The sequence below is a fragment of the Mycena indigotica genome, assembly GCF_014461135.1.
Source record: "Mycena indigotica strain 171206Taipei chromosome Unknown Mind.scaff0016, whole genome shotgun sequence".
In the NCBI taxonomy this organism is placed as follows: domain Eukaryota; kingdom Fungi; phylum Basidiomycota; class Agaricomycetes; order Agaricales; family Mycenaceae; genus Mycena; species Mycena indigotica.
Genome location: NW_023503015.1, coordinates 989,386 through 1,005,702, shown reverse-complemented (window position 1 = coordinate 1,005,702; position 16,317 = coordinate 989,386). Strand labels below are relative to the sequence as shown.

The window sequence follows — 16,317 nt, the reverse complement described above, 5'->3', positions numbered from 1 at the left end:
AAGGCGGTCTCAGCTCAAAGCGGAGCTGTAGTTCCGACTGATGGACCCAAATCGTGCTGACGCATTGAGTCGGAATGAAACGATATCGTCAAAAAAATGCATCGTCGACTATCGTCGATTGAGGTGAAGGTCGCGGGTGACTCGTTGTCAATCATCGGCCTTCATCGGCCCGAAGCCCGGTCGCACGTTTCTGATGGCCGCCAAAAGTGGACCCGAAGTAACTTCGATTACACATTGACGGCGCAATGGCTGAACCCACCAAAGCCAGGGGAGCAAACCGGTCCTCGAAGGCGGCCGGGAAGCTCAAAGTTCTTCCCGAGCAACCCCCTGACCTTGAAGATATTCCCAAACGAATCCTTATTGTTAAACCTCCACTGGCATCCCGTTCAACCGACGCAGAAGAGAGTACTGGGACGGCGGGCGACTCCGACGATGCTGACTTGGAAGATGATGATGAGCCAGAGGTGTGTTATAGCTCTGGTCGCAATGAGCGTCATACTTAGTCTTTACGAGGTGTACAATCAACTTTCACTCATACCAGATGGAACCGCAAAGCGAGACGCGCTCAAACTTACTAAGAAGAAAGCAAAGTCTCTTCCGCGAGTTACAGCCTACGCAACAGCAAGGTAACAACATCAGCGGAATATTCAAGCAACCTGACGAGTCCTACTTAGTTCTTATCGAATGAGACCGCTCCTCGAGGTACATAGTGCACTTACCATTGGGGCAAACCTGGCACTCAAAACTAGCCTAGTTTCTACACGCACGCAAGTCCGCATATCATACCAATGCAAAAATAATCGACGAGTGCATCTACACCCCCTACGTTTTCAAACCCAGCTCCAACTCGCCCAACAAACCCTCAAGGTCAAGAGACACTACTGGCGATCTCCTTGGTATCCCGGAACTCCGTCATGACCATGAAAACATCCAAGAACCTGCCAAGAAGCGCAGCAAATTCGATGCTACCAACGTTGACGAAGCGGAAATATTCCTGTTCGAGTACGGTACTGTGGTTATTTGGGGGATGACTGAGCCACAGGAGCGACGGTTCTTATCATCCATGTGAGCGCCCTGTCAATATTTTTCACCGAGCTTAAGTAGTTGGACGGCAGCAAGCGTTTCGAAATCGAAAAGCTCGGTAGGTGCTCTACGTCTATGGCTTCTTAACTCAAGACGTGTGTGCAGCGCCAGATGAAGTTGAAATGGAGGATCTCAACTTTTACTATGCCAACTACAGCAGGTGCTTGAACAACATGATGTTCTGCTTCACAAGCTCACTAACGATCTGCTAACCCAGGATTTACAACGACGTAATAACGCTGCGCAAAGGCTCAGGCTATATGTGAGCTTCCGTCCTAAACACGGGTGGCGTTGACACCTTTCAGGACAAAATTATCGCTGTCTCACGCAATCTCCCAATCCGTGAAGATCTCTCTGGTAGGTCAGAGTTGGCCGCGGCAAAAAGGACACCTGAACCCATTGTTAGTTCGAGGAACTAATATCTTCGACCATTGAAGAGACCAAGGACATCCCAGAAGTCATCGCGACAACGGGTAAAGTCGGAATGCCTCATAAAGGTGGGAAACAATCTACTCGGGCTGCGAAATTCAACAGTCGTAGAAATTATGCAAAAAATTGGGCAGCTATTTCTGTTACGCACCAACATCAATACCGTCGGTTCTGTGCTGGACTCTCCGGTCAGCATCACTCGTCCGTCCGTCCTAGAATTTGAATGACCAAGCCAACATAGGAAGTGTTTTGGGTGCGACTTTCTCGATCTCTTGTCTGTTCCTCATCACCGTTTGGCAGAGCTTTCCTGATCTACAGCCGCTGTATGACGCTGCGAGAAGTTATTTGGAGATACCCCAGCGAATCAACCTCCTGAATACCCGTGTCGAAGTAGGGTTTCTTCGTGTCCATGATAGCTGACCCCACCTGTGCCAGGTCTTGCAAGATCTACTCCAGCTTCTCAAGGAGTCTGTTTCTAGCAAGCATGCAGAGCGCCTTGAGCAGATCGTCATTGCACTTATTGGCATCGAGATTCGTATGTGTCCGCGCTTCTTAGACAGCAGCACTGATAAAAAACAGTTCTCGGCATTGTTACTATTCTCGTGGATCTCATGGCGTGAATTGTCGCTCGAGTCGTGTCGGTTTGGATGCAAACTGCACATATTTTTGGACCGTTTCGTTCTGAGATACAGAGAAAAAAAAAAAATAGATAGATACATGCCATTAGGGATATAATATATAAATAACGTCCAACGAATTGTTCATGAAACTGCCGTATCAGGTTCAGCAGTCCCTTCAGTCGGCACGGCCAGTCCCATTTTTTCTTTGACATTCTCGAATGTTTTCAGCAGTCGCCGCCGAGCACCCAAAGCCGCAACGCCCTTCTTCTCCAGCGTGGGATCATCGAGCTCAACCATTTCTTGCCAGCTCATCCCCGCGAAACAGTCGGTATACTTATGCAAGCGTAAGCTGCGAAGCCAGCCGGGTATGTCCTGGAGAAGCTCGGGATTAAATTTGTCGTCGGAGGTGGTGGTGGAGGCCGGAGTGTTGGTCTTGACGTTACTGTTGCTCTTGGTGGCCCCTGAACGAGGGGCAGCACTGGGCTGACGGGCACTGCTAGGACGCCAGTTGGATCCTTTGCTGGCAGCGGTAGACTTATGGCTTGCGATAGGCTGTTGCTGAGGAAGTGGAATACCAGGCTGGACCATGCCACTCATCATCATCTGCATGGCGAGCAACTGGCTCAATTGGGTTTCGTTTGCCAGACCCATTGGTCCGAGAGCAAGGGGATTGACCATGCCAGGAAATGGGCTCATCATGGGTGGTGGCAGAGGGCTTTCAGGTTTGGTCCTGGGCTTTTGGAACATGGGGACGAGGGGAGTATTGACCATATTCGCCCAGCTGCCATCTGAGTGATCCGGGGTCGACGAAAATGCCGATTTCAGCGCAGAGAGGGGAGTCGGGGTAACCGGAGCACTGGTCAATGCAAGGTTTAGATCGGGAGGGCGTAGAGAGCGTGATGTTTGGGTTTGGGGTTTGAACGAGCCCTCGAGGGCTGCTTTATCGGAAGTGAGCATAATGTCAAAGTTGCTGCATCACATACCAGTTGCAGGAGGGTTTGGGCCCAGCATTTGCTGTAAAACGGCGATCAGAAAACGAATTTGCATTTGATTCGAGTGCTGGAGTAAAGTGTAGAGTGCTGCCGTTCTCTCAGCCTCATTAAGCACTTTGAACCATTGCTCAATGGTGCCGAGTTCTTCGCTGAATTTAGGATCTTGACTAGCCTTAGCCATCGCTTCCTAGATTTTGTGAGTGCGACAATTGACCAGAAGTTGACTACCAACCAGTGTAGCCTCGTACTTAGAAAGATCCTCGAACCATTGATCGAGGCCCTCACCCTCTGGTTTTCCGTTGGGACCACTGAAGAATCGGGGAGATGGAGGCGGTATGAATCCATTCGCAGGCCGTGGTGATGAGAGGGGGGCTACTGGAAATACGAGAGGACAAAGCCCGCTCGACTGAAGAAAGATGGGGCTGCGGGCTGGCCGGTAAAGCAGTCATTAAAGCCAAGGTCAACTCGGTCGTCGGACGGAAATGAAGAGGTGCCTGTTGACGGTTGGGAAGTAAGTAGGTCACCTTGCTTTAGTAAGGTCCCCCCAGGGTCACAACCTGGCACGATCATGATCTATTGATGGTGACCCAGCCAAACATGTACAAACCAACCCGAACGACCGTGGCCAAAAACCCCAAACCTTCGATGAAAAACCTCGGTGAAAGTCTCTACGTAATGCATATTACATAAAGTCACATGTTGTCACCTGTCGTCATTTGACAGACCCTCAAAAACTCAAACAGAACCCCAATGGAACCCTCTGTTCTGCTGAGGTGGCAAGGGTATGTAGCAGTGTGCATGCTCATATATTTATCTAGTCAGATTGCGCCTAAGTTGATATGATGGTGATACAGCTCAAAATGGAGGCTATTATCTGATTTAATCAATTTGTAATGATGTCACAACGCGTCACAGCTGCATTTAGCTTGTGTTCTGTCCTCAATAATGGTTAAAGAAATATGGAAAATTTTAAGAATACTTGCATACTATTATTCCACATTATAGAACCCTCTGTTTAATGGAAACAATTTAAATACCTAATCTATAATGACATGAAATTTATGTGAGGATCAAGTAATTGTAGAAACTGGGTAGTCTAGCTTAGAAACACCAAGGAAGACACAGATATTCTGGAATAACAATGAGAGACAGTGACTAAAGAGGCAGTGCCAATCTTACAATATTGCAAATACTAGAGTATTTCAATCAAGTGTCTGTGACTTTTTGAATTTTTGAACCTAAAAAAATTTCTTTTGATTTAAGGTGATTTTTAACAAGGAGTTTTTTTGGTCATTATAACATGTAACACAGACACTTGATCTAACCAGTACAGTGATCTATATAAGATCTTAGATTTTAGTAAGTAATGTAAAGGGCTATAATAACATTTCAGCAGATGTGTATGTTAAAGATACCCCACTTCCTTGCTGGCTTACGCGAGAGCCGACCCGTAGATAGTCGTAGTTTGTCCTCCTTGCACTATAGACGAAGTACAGAGGCAAACCGTAAAGAGTCGTCACCCGTTACCCCCCATCATCTACCCTGGCGACCGGTCGGGCTTCCCGGCGCCAATCTGTCGCATCGGCATCAGCCACGTGCCTCGTCGCACGCCAAGCCGCCAAACGCCAACAGTGTAGACAATATAAGCAATTAACAGTAAAACTTCTATGAAGAGTATACTAAAGTGTATTACTACAACTGTCACATAATTATAACACACCTGTATAACAATAATGCCCTGAGCATTATATATTACATAGTGACAACACAACAATAAAGGCTAAAGTATACCTTGTTGACCAGATTTAATAATAGTTAGAAGCTTGACCACCATAATATCTCTAGAAGAAAAAGTCAATTTGAGTGCAAAAATATCAATTATCTGAAGAACTTTCCAAAAATAGACCAGATCTGGCAAGTATAACCATGATGCACCTGGCCTTTAACAACAAGCCTTGTATCATCTGCTACACTTACAATTCAATGGACCACCTGTTATGTGTTATGTCAAGGAGAGAGGAAGTAGAAAAACTAATGTTACACTTTCTAGGCTGATCACTGATGACAGTGGCACATTTGATCCCATCATCAATTTCTGATGATATCATCAACCTCTACCACATCACACCAACCAACCCCAAACGAAGGCTAGCACAGCCTTACCATATTTGGTTAGATGATATCATCCATCAATCCATCAATGACTCAGACTGAGTCATATCAATCCGAGTCAGAGTGAGTCATGACGTGAGTCAGGGTGAGTCGGTATGAGTCAGAGTGAGTCAGTATTAGTCAGCCTGGAATTAGTATATAAGTAGGACACTGGTGGCCTTCTGCCCCCAGCGCTTTTATTCTCTTTTCCCTCCTACCTTCTGGGAAATAGTCATCTGGTTGTATCATACCTATCAATACAACTTGATCTCATCATCAACCACTACGAAGTTAGATCATTTGATCATCCATTAAGTTGGCCCATCATCTGATCCGGCTTTGTTTGTGACAACTAAAGAGTATATATACAGAAAAATTAAGGGCACACAGCTGGACCAACTGACCATGACATGCATAACAATTGCCTATTTAGGCAGATGCTTCACAGGATCACAGGATTGACTCACTGAAAAATCATGCAGACAAACTGTTGTAGTATGGCCAATTATAGCTAGTATAAGGAAAGAATAGTCATAGGATTAGACTTGTATCAATAGTTCAAAACCCAGATATGTGAATCTGAGAAGTATCAGATCACAAATGTGACAATATGAAAGTTTATTAATCAAAGGAACTGTATGTATAGTAAGAAAGTTAGAGGATAGACAGAAGAATGAATTCCAAATTTATCTATAGGTTTTTGGTATAATACACCACTATATAAATAATAGTTTTTCACACAAGGAAAATTGGATAAAGCTGATTTTTTCTCAGCACAATCTGGAAAAAAAGACCTGGGGTTATTCTGCTAGATAAAGCCACAGAAACATGTACTACAAAGACAAGTTTATTTGTATCAAAGAAACTACAGGGTTTTCCTACAGATCAATACTCAAATATATCTAAGATTTATCTCAAGCTTTTTTTTTTCTTTATAAAGATCACAGATTGAATAAGTAAATAAATATGGTTATTAGACAACTTTACTTCAAGTTTCTCTACTGGAAAAAGGATAGCTTTGTCCATAGATCTCCTTTGTGTCAAAGCTACTATTTATATAGCAGTCTCAAGAGGTTAGCAGGATTTCCATCATGGATAAGACCCGGCCCGTCTGCTCTGGCGCTGGTGTCAGGCCATTGTGGGCCCATAACACGCAGCATGTGATGATGGGGAACATGTGCGCCAGTAGAAGGAACACACACGTGTCGAGTCGTTGCCGAGCCCAACTTGACACCAGGGGACTGGGGAGGAGTGCTAGGAGGTTAGGAGTAGCGCCTGGCCCACAAGGGATGTACAATCGTCCCCTCTGCAGCCAGGAACAGGGGCGAGGAGGAGCAGGAGAGGCCAGGGTGTCCGATCACCCCTTTGCGGGCCCACGTATATAATGCGCAATAGCGTACCATATACTCCATTGCTTAGATCGTCTATAATACCGCTTCTCTCCGTGCAAGGAGGAATCACTGACACAGTGGGCCTGAGATGACCCGATTTGAACCTCCGACCACCAACAGCGACAAGGGACCAAGTTAACGGGCCCTTTCGGTTTCGATCTACCCCACTTGCCTTACTCGCAGGCCCAACGATTCATCTGTTCTGTTCCAGGCGCATGTTCTTAGGAGAGGACCTTGCACAGCCCAACCCGCAGTCTGACACTGTTAGACTATCCAGAGTTTCCTCAATGCCCTTGAGCAATCATCTTGACCATTGTGTCCAAATGGAGACATGCCAAAGTCATATAACTACTCATGGCTGCTTGATAGAGATCCTGCTAACCTCTGGAGCAGTCTTATTATACAAAGAATAGAGAGATAAATCTGGAATTTATCTCTTGCCTTTCTTCTATAACTTTCCCAAGGGGGGGGGGTTCTAGATCAGCCCAGTGTATGTTATGTTGTAGTGATAAGTATATACACTCTAGACTCTAGTACAGTATATACTGCACAAACTTAGCATTCTATAAGAAAGGAATTGTACTAAGTAGATGCTAGTGCAGTAGTTATTTGACTTTTGTAACTTGAAAAAAATAATGTTTTATTGTAATAGTGTACATTTATGCAAAAAATAGGGAGAAATGATTGAGATTTAGCTAAATAGTTTCTAAAGCAAGGTGTTTAGGCTGGCCACTTGGCCAGCACCTAGTTCGATTACACTGTGACCACGTCGGAACAACTGGTTTCTAGGGATCGTGATCACTCCACTGATATAACGCTGTTCATAAAATTCAACTATCAAGAGAGAGAAAGTGGAATGGGGTTTGTCTCATTGGGATGGGCATCGTCTAGGGAGAAGGGCATCAGCATCACGTGTTGCCCACTCACTCACGGTCGAACGGTGATGAGAACTTGCTCAAAAATCCATAGGCTGCCGATATGATCCATGAGAATTGCTGGAGCGGCTCGAACTTGGTTTATCTATGCCTCAAGCTTGGAGACTCGGCATAGACGTTGGAGGTTTGCGCGTCCAGCAATCAGCCATAATGGTCCTAACTTGCGCATTCCAGGAACTTTCACGGGTAATATCACCACGAAATAGAGCTCAGATGGCTCATCCAAGTCATTGAAACGCGTAGATGGGATTATGTACAATGCTCAAACTGGAGTATCATACCGAGCCAAAGTCCCGTCGACGCCCGAGAATCAAGCCAATGGTGTCCTCACAATAGTCAAGCAACTCAGGTTTGGCGTCATTGGCATGCATCGAACTGTTTGTTAAGAATTCAACGGCAGAGCGCTATCTGGCGACTCTCCGGTCCTCTCTTCGTTTCACCATGGGACGACAGTGGCAACCAACGGTACAGACCATCCGTTATATGAGTCGTCATATTGAAGCATTATTTCCAGCCCTTCTTGAGGGAACTGGCGCCAAAGTCGCCCTTATAGTAACTGAGGGTGCCTAACCCACCGACCATTGCGTCCTCCACTAACATATCAAGGATTTCGTGACACGCTGGTGATCAAGCGCTCACAAGTCCCAGGCGGCCTTGGAGCTTGGGTTGTTCACCCCAAGCAACAACCTATCGTGTCATTGGAACTTGTAGGTAGCCTATTCCGTCATATCTTTCTGTTTATTCTCCTCGAGACCGTCAGTGCCCCAGGGCGGATTGCCATCGATGGGTCAGAAGTGCGGCCATTTGAAAAAGAAGTGTTTCGACAAAGGCTCGCGTCGCTGAAACGTCAGCGACCAGAAGCAGTTACAGTGTCTTTTATCAACAGTTTCGCCAATAATTCGCACGAAGTGCATACTGTTCTCTCTATCGCATGGCTCATTTACAATCCACCCAGATTGACGCGGCTTCTGTTCTCAAAGAAGAATTTCCAGGTGTTCCCGTTACCCTCTCCAGCGTGATTCTCCCTGAACTCATGGAGTATGAGCGGACCCTTGTATGTCTTCCCTGTGCCACAAACCCCAAGTTAACAATGTATAATTGGCTAGACCGCCGTAGTATCAGCAATGGTCCGCCCTAAAGTGCAGAAATATCTTGATTCCCTGCAAACGGAGCTGGGCAACATGGAAATCCGCGTCTTGCGATCCGATGGTGGGCTTGCGAGTCCTGCTCTCGCCAAGGAGTTTAGCTGCAATCTTATATACTCGGGCCCGGCTGGTGGAGTCGCTGGAGTGGCCCAAACCATAGCACGGAAGACGAGGTATAAGGATTTGTTAAGCTTCGACATGGTGAGTTGCATCTGATTAATTGACCGCTTGCTCATTTTCCTCGAGGGAGGCACATCAACCGATGTGTGTCTCATTCAAAATGGTGTGGCCAGTCTTCGACGGGAAACAACAGTCGGGGATCTAACGATCAGAAGCCCATCCGTAGACGTTCGTACTGTTGGCGCGGGAGGCGGTAGCATCGCGCATGTACCTGAGGTGACAAAAGCTTTGCGAGTTGGGCCCGAAAGTGCAGGTGCTGTTCCTGGTCCGGCTGCCTACGGCAAAGGAGGGAAAAATGCAACTGTCACTGAGTTAGTATATGTTGTTCCCTTCGATTTTACATCTTACATTTTCTAGTGCCAACGTCGTTCTCGGATACCTTCCACCTGCTCTTATCGGTGATTCGATGAAACTGGATGTCAGCGCGTCACACAAGGCGGTCCAAGCAATAGCAGATGCTCTCGGGTTAACGGTCTATGAGGCAGCAGAGGGTATACTGAAACTTGCGAATGAAAAAATGTATGGTGCTATCAAAAGTGTCTCCATAGAACGGGTAAGGCTCTCTCAGTCTCTTGACCCGACTCTCATTAGGTTTTTAGGGACACGATCTGAGAGAGTACAGTTTAGTTGCATTTGGCGGAGCTGGGCCACTGCACGCTTGTTCGCTTGGTTCGGTTTTTTTCCATTGATACATTTGGCAGATTTTTCTAACATATGTCACAGCTGGACTGTGTCAGTCATATCCGGTCATTATACCTACTGCGCCGGGAGGTGTGTCAGTCCAGTCCCAACGATCAAGCTTCTCACTAAGGCTTAGTTCTCTGTGCCTTGGGTGACGCTATAACCTCACTCCGACACGAAGTTGGACGAACCTATATTCGCAATTTGGGAGAAGTTGTGGCATTTGAGATTATTGAGGTGTGCAAGAACCTTGCTGGACAGGCTGCACAAGTTCTTGAGTCGCAGGGCGTCCCTAAGGAGCGCCAGAAATACTCTTTCGAGGCCGACATGCGTTATTCAGGGCAAGCATTGAATTTGTCAGTGGGGTTTGGCCTGAGCGAGCTGGAAACGGACGGATTGTTGGTCTTGAAGAGAGAGTAAGGCATATGTAGTACATCGTCTTTTTCTTACCGCAATGCTTACGATACTTTTCTTTAGGTTCACCTCTCTTCACAATTCGCTCTTCACGTACACATTAGACCTTGGCGTCGAGGTCATCAACCTACGCGGTCGTGCAGAAGAGGTTACCGAGGAGATCATTCTGCCCCAGCTAGAAAGAGGCTCTTCCGACGGACAGCCCGATTCGAAGGCGTTTGTGGGCACAACCAACATATATTGGAACGGGAAATTTTACGTGGATGCGCCTATCCTCGAGCGGTCTAAGCTCAAAGACGGGAATAAAATATCTGGCCCTGCAATCATAACAGAGGTTTGTAAATTTATCGATGCCCTGAGCTGACTAATCCATCTTTTACTTCAGATGGACTCGAGCAGCATTGTGATGCCAGATCATCGTGCCGAAATCGACTGTTTTGGCAATATCCTAATGTGGCCTCTTGCATCAGAAGAAGCTATTGTAGTCGACCACACAGGGAGTATTACCACTCAGCTTGTTGAAGCCGCGCTTGCCAATGCGAGACTTGAAATGGATGGTCTTATTTTACGGTCTGCACTATCTCCTGCCATGTGGGTTGGTTTGCCGCAACCTAATAATTTGACTCATTTTGGACAGGCGCGAGCAGTTAGATTATGTTCGTGTTTCAAGTCAAGACCAGCTCTTATCCTCACAACGCCTAGTTTCCGATGATCTCAGCTGGCAGTGGACCGAGTACGCCCGTAGTCACTCATGACTGGTGGTTTACCCATTCTCTTAGATGACGGTAAAATGGTAGTCGGGCAATTTGGCTCGTATATTCAGGCAGGTGGCACTTTTATATGACAATAGTTCTACTCACTTCCAGTTTCTAGCACTTCCTTAAAATTTGGAAAGGGAGTATCGAGGAAGGCGATGTGTTCATCACGAATGACCCCTACGAAGTCCAGGGTGGAATATCACATCTCAACGACATGCTTGTGATGCTCCCGGTGTATCACAACGGAAAACGTGTCGCTTGGGCTGCAAACCAGGGTTAGCGCCCACCCAATTTCTCATTGACTAATTTTAAGTTGTCCGCAGGCCATTTTACCGAGTAAACTAAACACGCTCTAGGTCCAGATGATTTACCAACTCATACTTCATAGTGTTGGCGGGCAAACTCCGGGCTCCCTGCCAATCAACTCGCACACTATCTTCCAAGATGGTATCCAGATACCTATATCCAAACTTTACGAGCGGGGCAAGCTAAATACCGCATTGCAAAATGTGCGTGACTGTGTGTGTGACTTGCCAATCTAATCTCTCATCTAATCGTAGATCATATGTCGAAATTCCAGAACCCCAGATTTTGCACGAGCGGACCTCTACGCCCTTGTAGCCGCGTGTCGAATTGCTAGTCAGCGGTACATATCATAGCTTAAGGATGATTGTGTGCTGACCGCAAACTAGAATTTCTGAAGTCTGTCATCGTTTTGGGACTGTGGCATTCGAATCTGCCCTGGATGTACTCCTGGAGCGAAACAAGGTGGCCTTTGCAGAGCTTCTGCGAACCAAAATACCTGCTGGTAGAATGACATTCAGGTTTGTGTCGTTATCTTAGTGTTTCTGAAGCTTTACTATATTGTTAGTGATTGGATGGATGATGATGGAACTGGAATAGTCAGTTTAACCTGACGCGATTTGGCTGACTCTCATCGCAACCTAACCCAAGGGTCCTTGGAAGGTTTCTTGTACAATGTTCAAAGAGCCGCTGGAGGATGGGACCGGCGATCGACTGGTTTATGATTTTGACGGCACGGGTCAGATATTTTTTTTTCTTTTTGCATCCTTCGTATACTCAGGCTGCTATTAGATCCGCAAGCGGAGTCCGGTGTCAATTGGCTGCTCAGTCCGGTATGTTCAGAACAATGATTCCTTTTCTCATTCCAACTGCCATTTCAGACAACTTGGAAGATGTGATTTATACCCGTCCCCTCCTTATATATGAATTCCTGGCTCATCGCGGCTCGCTAGGCGTTCAAGCGCATACCTCATCAAAGCACTCGATCCTAGCATCACCCTCAATGATGGTCAGTCAGGCAATCTTCTCGGTTCCAGTCAGGTGACCGTATTTTAAGGTGCTTATGATCTCATGGATGTCCGGATCCCTCTGGGCACTCTCCTCAATCCCGTCCGTCCTGCTGCGTTGGCTTGCCGTACGCACTTGCTAGGCCGGACACTGGACTTGATGATTGGTACTCTTGGACAGCGTCAGCCTCAGTTCATGACGGCTGCTGGCTATTCAGACTCTCCCCACTTCTTTTACAGCGGTTGGAGAGCCGACGGAACGTGGTTCCAACTGTACCAGATCGGATTTGGCGGAGTTCCCGCACGGCCAATTGGTGATGGAATGGTATTTATGCAAAAACACATCCATGATACGCTGTCGACGCTTGTTAGGACGGTCATTCACTTTTTCCTTCCATGAAGGCGGTCCCAAATGAGGTATAACCCCCCCCCCATTTTTTCTATGTTTTTTGAGCTGAATGCGGGAACAGTTTCTTGAGCTATATTTCCCTCTCCGCATCGAACGGTACGAAACAATCTGTGATTCTGGAGGCGCAGGCTTCTACAGAGGAGGGAATGGTGTCCAAATCGGTAAGCTTTCAACTTGATCCCGCGTCAATCCTCACCGAACGTTAGAATATTGTTTCCTCCGTGCTGGAGAAATTTCTTTGCATGATGATCGGTGGTTAACGAAGCCATGGGGCGTGAATGGTAAAGCCTCACCTTGGAAGCATTCTTGTCACCCACTTCAGAGTTAAAAGGCGGAGAGCCTGGCGCTCGGTCGTCCAAGACACTCGTCAGGGCCATAGATCAAACAAGAGTTGTGTTGCCTTCAAAAGTCGACTTTGTTGCCGTCCGCGAAGGCGATGTGCTTATATGGTACGAAGAGACTCTCTTTACTGATTTTCGATCTCATCGCTGTCTAGGTGCACCTGGGGGTATGGCCTTTATGTTTTCTGCGATATTCTCAAATATTTTCGCCAGTGGTGGGGGCTATGGCCTATCATATGAACGACCAGCGGAGATGGTTGCGAGGGAGGTCCGCGAGGGCATGATTTCTCGCCAGGGGGCCAAGCGATATGGGGTGTTTTTGACCGATTCACTTGAATTGGACGTGAATGCAACGAACAGTAGACGCGAGAAAATGATTGTTCAACGAAAAGCGGAAGGAAAACAAGACGGCGAATTCGAGATCAATCGAGGAGGGACACTCGCAGAGGCTTTTCGGCGATGCCAGGCTGAGGTAATTCAATCGATGAGTAGAACGCTGGCGCTGATAACCCTTTTTCAGACTGGGTTGCAACCACCGAAGCTTCCTAGTGGACGCACACTTCGTGGACCTCCAGCGCGACTCCCGCACATTGCTATGTTGCATGCTAAACGTCAACAGGAAGACAGAGAGGAATTCGGAGCGGACTATGAGCGATATGCTTAGACTTCGGTGATCAGTGGCGATGAACTCGGAATTATTTAGCCTCTCTATGGTTCCATGTCCGCTCGCGACGTCGATCTCGCTAGACTGTAGACTGCTCGTTTTCATACTCTCATGTCATCGACACTCTACTCCCCAACGCTGGTTATATTTTCGGTTACAAAATTTTTGACTGTTGCAAGTTGCCGTCATCTTCCACTCTCTGATGCGATGCAAGGGCACGCTCTTCAGCGTTCAGTCCAACTTGAAATGATCTGGATTTTTTGATTCTCCTGGCCTTCACCAAGAAAATCTTACCATTGCAGACGTGACAGTATTCAGCTTGAACCGACCCATATCTTTTGTTAATAATGTACTTGTGAAACTACTAGTAATCGTAGTCTTCCTTGTCTGAGATCCGCTCACTGCTACCCTCGCTCGTCAACGATGGGCTGGCTGTGACGTCCCATGGCAAGTCTTCATCAAAAAATCCTTCCTTATTGGCGAGATATTCAAAAGGTAGTCGAGCTGTTGGACTTGGTGTGATGGGTACTGGGAACAAATAGCTCAAGACGAGATATGTGATGCCCGACGAGAGGACGGAAAGCAGCCATCCCAAACTGACGAAAGCGGGGCTCAGGAAAACACTCTCTGAGGACGAAATAACCTACCTATAGAGATTGACTGCTGCAGGACCAACAACGCCAGGACCGTAGCCATTGACAATTCCGGACACTGTCAATCCAGTTCCGACACACCATGCCTGTGGGTGATCAGTAACTTGGCTGTGTTTGTAACTTTATTGCGTACCAAGATAGCACGGCAATTGAAGCCACCGAGGAACCAGTAGGTTGAGCCTACTGTGGGATGAAATAATGATGGACTGGTTTCGTGAGCGAAATGATTGCCAAGAGGGTGAGCTCACACATGGATGTTCCCTCGTCTCAAGATGTAATAGTCAGCCCACAATGGACCCAATACCGAGCCCATGAGGACTGTGTACGAGCCAAGGAAAGTGATAAACTTGGCAGCGCTCGTTAAAAACTTCCATGGAACGATTGCAAATCCAAGAATCCACACAACGACCTGACCACGGACAATGGTAATGTAGTTTGGGAGTATACCCGTCATGTCAGCACCGAATGGTATCTGGACGGGAGGAAATCAATGTTTCCCGTGAAATGTAGAAATAGACTGACTGAGTTGGCTGAGAGATTCGTCCCAATGGTTCCTAGACACATGGAAAGCGAAACAAAGAAGCAACCCACACGGGCAGTTGTGTTCCAGTTGGCATCGAGGACCGCATTGAGCTGATCCCTGTGAGTCTATTAACCCACTAGGAAAATGACATCAAATCAATCAGGACACATACCACATATTCCAGTAAGCTTTGCCATAGAGAACCTGGAGCGAGCAAGCCGTGGATATCGACATGAAAAATATCATGGTCTAAACAAATGTTTTGTTGATACTAAACAGAGATAGACGAAAGATACCTTGATTACGAGCATAGAGACCCCTTGCGGCCAGCCGGCATCATAAGGTTTTCGCGCATACCTCTGGTTTGCTCTAGTTTTTATGGACGCAAGCAGACTAAATCTGGACATACGGCGATGTCAGGCTAACCCATATGGTAAGAGTGGAAAGATGAAGGCAGAGGACCGCAAACCTGATTGAGGATCATGGGTGAAAGTGTGCCCATGACGCTGTTGATACCGCTCATAACCGCTGATATGTTGGTAAGCGACAGTCAAAACAAAGTAATGCAGCTTTACCCCAACCGAGAGTAGAGCCATGAGCTGCTTCTACTGTGAGATTGGTGTTGAACATTCCCCAATCAGCGCCTGGAAGATACCATTAAGACGGGGCCAACGTCTCATCACGCAAAGTTACCAGCACGAGTGACAGACCAGATAAAGAATCCGATGACTGCAGGAGGGATGATGATGCCTTTTAGCGGCCACAACCAATGAATGCGTGATGGGTGTATAAGAATGAGAGGGCCTTGAAGTAACCAGCAGACAAAGAAGGCCACCATGCCTTGAGTTGTGATGCCGGCGCTTTCGGGAAGGTCATTTGGTATTTGTGTCCATTGATGACCAAAACTGAGGAATGATGAAAGTTTTTTTCAAGACTCAGAGAAACAAACAACGCACATGCAGCGAAATGTGACAGCCAGCAAGGTGCTTGCAAAATAGGTCTGTATGCCAAACCAGATGATCGCGACTGCTCCACGAAGCATGACGAAGATCTTGGAGCCCCACATTCCGAAAGAAGAGCGTAGCAGAGGTGGGTAGCCAATATGTAGCTTAGCGCCTGGCCGAGCGGTGATAACCATAGATATGGAGCAGAGAATAGCACCAATGCAGACCGAGATCATGGATTGGCGGAATGTAAGGCCGATAGCGATGAGTGAAGAGCCTATGGACCTAGAACGGAAGGTAAATTGAAACCAAGCAGCCATAAAGTTGAGGGCCAACCATTCTGCCTGGTTGAAGGAAGACGCCCACCCTGTATCGCTATGAGTTCATACTGCTGGCAAAAAAAAGAGGACCTACAGAAGAAAACGTAGGTGTGAAGCTTCCATGTGCGCTGGTTTTCGAGTCAAAATTGACACCCATCGAGATCACCAAAAGCGAGATACCAACTCCTGTGCTGCAGGAATCAAGTCCTTGTTATACCATTGCGTGGCTCCAACGTCGGTTTGACTGTGCAAAGCCTTATGTACTGACCCGTCTTAAATGTTGAGAGACAAACCCTTGGGCAACGCCTGAGTTCTTTTTCGCGATCTTCTTAAGCCTTTCCATAATGTGGGATGTGAAACGCAACAGGACGCGA

General features: G+C 47.0%; 3 protein-coding genes across 3 annotated transcripts; 2 read left to right on the top strand and 1 right to left on the bottom strand.

The window, feature by feature from the left end:
• Window positions 1-230: 230 nt before the first annotated feature.
• On the top strand, window positions 231-2,132 carry MIND_01367000 (DUF155 domain-containing protein; the record flags this gene model as incomplete). Its single annotated transcript, XM_037370093.1, has 13 exons — window positions 231-464; window positions 514-626; window positions 675-702; window positions 755-1,065; window positions 1,116-1,141; window positions 1,189-1,243; window positions 1,301-1,345; window positions 1,389-1,440; window positions 1,490-1,580; window positions 1,624-1,713; window positions 1,754-1,902; window positions 1,948-2,047; window positions 2,092-2,132. The coding sequence occupies exons 1-13, from the start codon at window positions 246-248 to the stop codon at window positions 2,130-2,132; spliced, it is 1,320 nt and encodes a 439-aa protein (XP_037213649.1). The 5' UTR covers window positions 231-245.
• Window positions 2,133-7,751: 5,619 nt separating this feature from the next.
• On the top strand, window positions 7,752-13,503 carry MIND_01366800 (uncharacterized protein; the record flags this gene model as incomplete). The annotated part of the gene is made up of 35 exons (XM_037370092.1): window positions 7,752-7,754; window positions 7,808-7,950; window positions 8,002-8,066; window positions 8,116-8,163; window positions 8,208-8,509; window positions 8,557-8,655; window positions 8,708-8,947; window positions 8,993-9,237; window positions 9,284-9,479; window positions 9,526-9,595; window positions 9,650-9,697; window positions 9,744-10,023; window positions 10,085-10,355; window positions 10,407-10,612; window positions 10,659-10,677; window positions 10,724-10,754; window positions 10,801-10,814; window positions 10,895-11,054; window positions 11,103-11,115; window positions 11,168-11,288; window positions 11,340-11,425; window positions 11,472-11,603; window positions 11,651-11,681; window positions 11,734-11,821; window positions 11,875-11,915; window positions 11,964-11,977; window positions 12,036-12,091; window positions 12,140-12,414; window positions 12,462-12,506; window positions 12,560-12,659; window positions 12,705-12,779; window positions 12,830-12,947; window positions 12,995-13,006; window positions 13,053-13,311; window positions 13,360-13,503. 35 exons carry the CDS (start codon window positions 7,752-7,754, stop codon window positions 13,501-13,503), a joined length of 4,050 nt encoding a protein of 1,349 aa, XP_037213648.1.
• A 364-nt stretch (window positions 13,504-13,867) lies between these two features.
• Window positions 13,868-16,286, bottom strand: MIND_01366700 (uncharacterized protein; the record flags this gene model as incomplete). The annotated part of the gene is made up of 16 exons (XM_037370091.1): window positions 13,868-14,099; window positions 14,151-14,242; window positions 14,290-14,362; window positions 14,405-14,628; window positions 14,679-14,796; window positions 14,852-14,928; window positions 14,976-15,038; window positions 15,089-15,100; window positions 15,149-15,207; window positions 15,255-15,323; window positions 15,373-15,584; window positions 15,636-15,908; window positions 15,960-15,990; window positions 16,038-16,071; window positions 16,124-16,187; window positions 16,237-16,286. The coding sequence occupies 16 exons, from the start codon at window positions 16,284-16,286 to the stop codon at window positions 13,868-13,870; spliced, it is 1,683 nt and encodes a 560-aa protein (XP_037213647.1).
• Between the last annotated feature and the right edge of the window lie 31 nt (window positions 16,287-16,317).